Consider the following 6,788-nt stretch of genomic DNA (forward strand, 5'->3'; position numbering starts at 1 on the left):
TGCGGTTCACAGAGGCACCCATTTTTCCTCTCCCTCCCCACAGTTCAATGGGGAAAAACAAAACCAAAACAAAAACCCTTATCAGGGTGACGAAGAAATGCTTAAGTTTCAGCAAAGAGAAGAGCTGCCGGCCTTATTTTTATGTGGATGGGATCCAATCCTTTCTTGCTTTACCCTCGTAATCTGGGTTTGGATCCTGCAGCCCTCTCAAGGGATTAAGAGGACAAAACCAGCAGTCCAGACTGTGTTTACATAGGGAAGTTGGCTGGCACAGCTCTGCCAGTGCTCGACTCCTGCAATAACTATATCCTCATGGGAAGGTACCCCTGAATAATCAGGAGGCTTTGTTCTCTCGATACTTTGCCCAACTGCACAAGGCCTCAAAAGTCAATACTCTAAAGATGCAGTTGGTCCCTTACAAAAGATGGCCAGTAGGTTCTCAAGCAGCACTTAACACCCTACAGAAACGAGTGGAGTCGTTTTGCTGCTGCTTGCGAATGAAGAATTTTCTAAGAATCAGGAAATTCAGAATTCATCCACTGCAAAATTTTATTCTTAAAAGAAAATCGCTAGATGCCTTTTAAAAGGAAACAGACAGCTGGCAGAGGCCTTTTGAGCTCATCGCTCATCACATCTCAAGGTAGAGGTCTGATAGCCTGGGAACTGCAACAAGTTAAGTTAAATGAGAGCAAAGCACCCCGTTGCTTAGCCATCCTCATTTAACTCCACACCAACATTTTCCTTTCGCATTTCTTCACTGCTGCACTTCTCTCCCAAAATCACCTCCAGTCAAAGAGGCGGAAACAAGTTAAACAGAACTGTTCTAGATCCCTTCGTCCTGTTTAGCTTAGGAAAAAAAGCCATAAAACTGGCTTACACCAAGAACAGCCGCATTCTTACAAACTGACAGAATTTCCCCTTTCATTAAAGAATACGAAGGGAGAGACACCAGCAGGGGCAAAGCCTGACTAAAGGCTTGTTAAACCTGGAGCTTTACTGGGAGCATGCCAAGAAGAACAATGCACCAGCAAGAAAAAGCCCTGTTTGTAAAAGAGTAATGTGGTATTCTTCGAATTCAAGGACAGCTCTCTTCCCCACTCACAAGGATTTAAGAAGCCAGGCACTCTGGGGCCAGAAGGTGCCCCTGTCAGCCTCTCCAGAAGGGGGGGAATTATGGATGCACCACAGGATTAACTCAGACCCTACCTGAAGGTCTGCAACAGGAAGAGCCTGTGCCCTCTGCCACCCAGAACCAGCCATGGCTTCTAACTTAAATGACCACAATCTTCTCACTACAGCATCCAAGGAGACGTGTAGCTGCATGTGATGAAACCACAGCGGAGGTTCACCTGCCTCCTCCAGAGCCTAGGTTAACCAGCAGGCTCAGCGAAGGCCTGAGGGCAAAAAAAGGCACTCGCTTACTCTCAGGGGGTTTTCATTGAGGTAGGGGGGTTCTCCTTCGATCATCTCGATGGCCATTATCCCCAGTGACCAGATGTCCACTTTGGGCCCGGAGGCTTTTCGTGTCACCACTTCAGGCGCCATCCAGTACGGGGTCCCCACCACGGTGCTGCGCTTGCTCTGTTCGGGAGCGATCTCGGCGCGGAAGCCAAAGTCAGCTGGAAAAGCAAAGAAGGAGGGAAGAAAAAGTTAGAAATCAGCAGGTTTCTCCAAAAACAACACGTACTGATGCCACAGCTGTGGTACAAGCTAGCCTGTTGCACTGCCTGCTACATTGCTGCTGCAAAGGAGGCCTGCTTTTGTGGTTAACAAGGTGTTCAGGAGTAAGCTTCTAAATCTGACTCGCTGAGGCCATCAACATCACAGAGCTGCTCACTTGTCGATGTGAAGGCTGGTGATCAGTAAAGAGCTGTACATGGATGCTGTGAAACGTGGCACTGCAGCATTTTGCAGCTGTAATACACTGTGTAACACATGCTCTCAAGCCTGTTCCTGGGTCTGTGAAAACAGAAAGCAATGCCCAGTCTGTCCCCCCTCCACCCACACCCACCAGTATTATCTGGTCGTATTTTCAGTCCCAGAGATAATATTTCCCCAGAAGATGTACCATCTCTCAAACACGATTTGCTTTCTAGAGCAAATACTGTGTTCAGAATAAATTTAAGTTCCCTATTTGGTACTTATTATTTTCTTTGAGAAGACAGAAAGCTGGAGAGCCTTCCTGTGGAAATTGCTTGGCCCTGTCTTATTTGCATTTGACTTTCCAAAAGATCACAGAATCATAGAATCACAGAAAAATTAAGGTTGGAAAAGCCCTCCAAGATCACCTGGTCCAACCATCCCCCTACGAACAATGTCACCCACGGAACCACGTCCCCAAGCACCACGTCCAACCTTGCCTTGAACACCCCCAGGGACAGGGACTCCACCACCTCCCTGGGCAACGCGTCCCAGTGCCTGACCGCTCTTGCTGAGAAGAAAAGTCTCCTAATTGTTTTAATTGGTGAAGAGTAGCGCTCTTTGTTCAGTTCTTTGTTTTGATTGTTGAAGAGTAGGGGCATGACGTTTCCATTTTTCCACTCACCAGTGACATCGCCCGACTGCCAGGACTTTTCAACTGTGATGGAGAGAGGCTTGGCAACCCCATCAGCCAGTTCCCTCAGGACCCTGGGATTCATGTCATCAGGTCCCATAGACCTGGACCTGTTTACATTCAGCAGGTGGTCTCGAACCTGCTCTGCACTTACAGTCGGTGGGACTTTGCTCCCCCAACCTCCACCTACGGGTTCAGGGAAATGAAAGACTTGGGAAGCCCATCTACCAGCGCAGACGGAGGCAAAGAAGTTGCTGAGTACCTCAGCCTTCTCCGTGTCTGTCGTTACCAATTACTCAGCTATAGAAACTCACTCCTAATATAAGAAATTAGACACCTCTAATCGCTTACACACTACTACACACTGGGTTTGTAAGATTAAATGCTTTCTAGCTGAACAGATTGCAACTTCCCCTCCACCCACCTCCATCACCCAAGTACCTGCAGTATTTTCAAGACTCGACGGATCACAAACGGAGAAAGGCTTGTCACCCTCCACCTAAAAACCCAGCTTTCTAGACCGGAGGTGCATTAAAATCCTGTTACTTCACACAACACAAACAGATGGCCCAAGGCTAAATGAACACCAAATCTCATTGCACGTCTGTTAGCAGTTCACAGGGATTTATGCTTGCCAATCTCCATTGAAACAGATGCCACAAAAATACCTACTGCAGCATTTCTACACACCCTCCACCACCACAGCACCAAGCATCTCAAGCACCCATCTCCCCACCAGGCCTGTCCCGTAGCAGGGAAGAAGCCTGGGTTGATAACTAAAGTCACCACCAGCGCTCTTCCCCTCATACTTAGTTTGACGGAGCCGTCCATGCCCAGCAGGATGTTGTCACTCTTGATGTCTCTGTGAATAACTTGGTTCGAGTGGAGGAATTCCAGAGCCTGGAGACACTGAAAAAAGAAAGGACGAGGTTCTTACTGTGCATTAAGTACATTTAGCCAGCTATGGACTCTAACAATGTGCATTTTGAGTAGCACGGGCTTAGCTTTTTAGAGCCTTTTCTATATCCAGTATGTGCAGGGCTACAGAGACATCCCCACTGGGACCAGCAGGAGGACAGGTTAGCCCTGAAGAAAACAGGCGTAACCGCAAGGATTCCAGCCCCATTTTGCAGTCCTCACTCTAGGGTGAAAGCTAACAGGAGCATGCCACCACCTCCCCAGTGAAATCCATCCTCTGAGAAGATGACTGCAGCAGTAGAGAAGCTGTAGACAGCTCCTCCAGCAGAATACATCAGAGAAAGCCCTGTCCCCTTCCTCCTCACAGCTCGCCCAGGCTGTGGGTGCAGCTTTACCTCTCGGCACACAGCTGCGATTTGTCCTTCGTCCATGCAGGTCTCTGTCACAACATCTGTTAGGGAGCCTCCTGCCAAGTACTCCATGACGACCCAGAGCTCTTCTCCTACAAGGTAGCTGAAGTGCCAAAAACAGCTTTTAGAACAAGCAAATATGAGCATGTCACCGTTTCCTGAGTCAGAACGCACTGGGTTTTAAAGCTATCTTAGAAGTGCAGGGAAACATGAGGCTTGAACAGAATATTGAAATGTACTGGGGCACCAGGTACTCATGGCAACTTCTGTGTGTTGGAGGATCTGACCACAACCTGAAAGAGCAGACAAAGGGTGAGTGCAGAAAGCTGAGGAGAAAACAGGGCTGAGGTGATGGAAGAGCAGGTTCAAAGTTTCCTGCCCACAAAAGCAAGGCTGATTTCTTCTGCCATGGGAAGGGCCCAGGCTAAGAAAGAGACAAGCTCACGATTCCTTCCAACACTGGGAGAGAGAGGAAAGAGATACCAGGAAAGGACGGGGTCCAAGCATGCATCCCTAAACAGCTGGTGCACAGCATGATTTTTCAAGGGCTCTTGCACTGAAAAAGGTGGCTGTGGGCTGTTCTGACACCACTGGCATCCTCCTACCCGAAGCAACGGCCTACCCTTGCCCAGGCACACGGACAGTCCTGGGTGGTTGCCCACGTACAACTTTTCAGGTCTTTTTCAAGAACACCATTTTTTAAGCATCGTGCATTTGAAAAATCTCATCTGTAGGAAGCCTGTAGGAAGATAAATAGGAAAAAGCTGAGATGAGGGTGACTTTTCACATCCATTTGGGATATTGTTCTCTGCTGGGAGCACGTGTGCTCATGCCTAGAAGCAGAAGACCTGGGTTGAAGGCACCAGCATTAACTCATGTAAAAAAAAATCATCACCAACCACTTCTGCCTTCTTGGGCCCATCCAGAAAAAAATCAACACAACCTTTCACAACAGATGCATCAGGATGACACATTCCCGAAGGAAGGAACCATCAGCTTGAAAACCATAAACCCCACCTTCACAGCTTATCTGCCCCGTTTGGAAAGGAGCAGACGGATGAGTCGAGAGAGGCGGCAGAGAATCAAATTGCAAGCTTCTGCCTGCTGGCAGGAGAATTCATCAAGAAGTCGACACATACAAGCTGGGAGTTGGGGTTACTGGGAAGCGCAGTTCCGTAACAGTGGCTATCACCTAAAATGAGGATTTGTGGGGTTTGTTAGGTTAACGAGGGTTCCTCTTCCAAAAGAAACCCCGAGGCAGAACTTTGCTCTGCCTCACGCTGGGCATCCTCTAACTTTAGGTGCCTACATTTAGAAACAGGTCTCTGAGGGCCTCTTTCACACGGGAGAAAAACACAGGCAGGACCAGAAGGTAATTCAGCACAAGTGGCTGCTTGTCTGTGCAGGGTCACTGTCTTCAGATACGCATGCTTCTACACTCAGCAATAAAAGTACAGCTGAGTTAGGGCTTAAGCTTCCCAGCACACCTTTGTGCCACACAGGGCAGCAGAGCACTGCCTGAATCCTAAATGCCCCATTTGCACGGTGGTGTTTGGGGGCCTGTGAGCCAGCCAGACCTCTTAACATCTAGTAAGACCTCGTAACTACTAGGAAGTAGGTAAGAGAGGTAAAGGCAGGTAAGAGACACTGGAAACCCTTGCATAAGGCCAGGAGCTGAGGCAGAGGGATGGGAGGGCTGGTTTATACTGGTGAGCATCTTGCAGCTTCCAGTAGGTACTCAGAAGGGGGGGAGTACCTGTCTGCACTGTCAAAAAAGAACCACAAAAAAGGAAACAGGTCCCACAGCGGCCAGCACATCCTTCCTTCTGTGACAGCAGTAGGTGGAAGCCAGCAAGCAGCGCTCAAACACCAGCTTCACTCAGCACTCAGGAAACCAGCAGGCACATTAGGGCAGGCAGGAGGGATGCAGCTGCCCAGCAGCAAGATCCTGCGCTTGCAAAGCCCCACAATAGGCACAAGAACCCCCAGCGTTCACCCTCGTTGCTGTTCTGTCCATTTGCTGCACTCGAACAAAAGCTAATCCCCCTGAAAAAGCTTAGCGAGAGAAAGTCGAGGACGAAAGAAGCGGCTCTTGTTGCTGGAAGTTTAAACAAGACAGCAGGACGTGCAGCTACCCTACAGCTGGGATGTATTGGCTAGACAAGGCATGTGCATGTACACGGGGATGTTCTCTCTAAAGGAAGAACATGCATCTCAAACAGTTTTCCCAAAACAAAGCCTCTGATCAGCCTGGAGAAATACACACTTTCAGCCCACATGCAATCCTTAAATGTTCTTTTCTGCTTTGCTCATTTTGCACAGGTAATTTCTGCCGTTTCTAAGAGTGCCCAGCACCACTTTCCCTGCACAAACGCACCCCTTCCTCAAAATTTCACCAGCAGGCTTTGTCCTTTCGGTAAGGCAGCTCTTTACATCCGTGCTTATAACACGGAACACAGCACCATATAAATTCAGCACCACAGTGGATGCTGCAGCATGAGAAGTACTTTTTTTAGCTAGGACATCAGAGGAAGATGTTAAGGCAACAGTTGATAGGCTTTTGATATCCATGCAGAGCAAGCGAGTGTCCAAATTCTCTCTCTCCGATTCCCAGAAGAGATTCTGGGTCACATCCCTCCGTTCCATCTTCAGAAGATGAGCTGCCAAGATTAAAGTCTGAAGCTCACCCATCTAGGCACAGTTTTCCCTACAAAAAGCCAAACTTGTAGTTAATCAAGACTGCTTGTTTCTGACGAGGGCAGCAGGCTGGAAACCCTGCTGCAGCTCCACTGCAACTAGCTTGAGCATAAGGTGAATGATCCAGGCTTGACACAATGCATCAGTGTCTATCCTAGTGTCTATCAGGACTATTCCACTCTGTGCCACCTCTCCTTTCCTCCCTTACG

The 6,788-nt window shown here is 48.6% G+C and overlaps 1 protein-coding gene across 1 annotated transcript in view; it reads right to left on the minus strand.

Moving 5' to 3' along the window:
- The window catches only part of LOC136787871 (serine/threonine-protein kinase PAK 1-like), a 55,213-nt gene that overhangs the window by 21,667 nt on the left and 26,758 nt on the right, over nucleotides 1-6,788 (minus strand). Inside the window, exons 2-4 of the mRNA XM_066985256.1 lie at nucleotides 3,868-3,985; nucleotides 3,364-3,463; nucleotides 1,423-1,619 (exon numbers count right to left, since the gene is read on the minus strand). Coding sequence (XP_066841357.1) covers nucleotides 1,423-1,619; nucleotides 3,364-3,463; nucleotides 3,868-3,985 — 415 coding nt within the window. The remainder of the gene's footprint in view (nucleotides 1-1,422; nucleotides 1,620-3,363; nucleotides 3,464-3,867; nucleotides 3,986-6,788) is intronic.

The sequence above is a fragment of the Anser cygnoides genome, chromosome 31 (genome assembly GCF_040182565.1).
Source record: "Anser cygnoides isolate HZ-2024a breed goose chromosome 31, Taihu_goose_T2T_genome, whole genome shotgun sequence".
Taxonomy (NCBI): domain Eukaryota; kingdom Metazoa; phylum Chordata; class Aves; order Anseriformes; family Anatidae; genus Anser; species Anser cygnoides.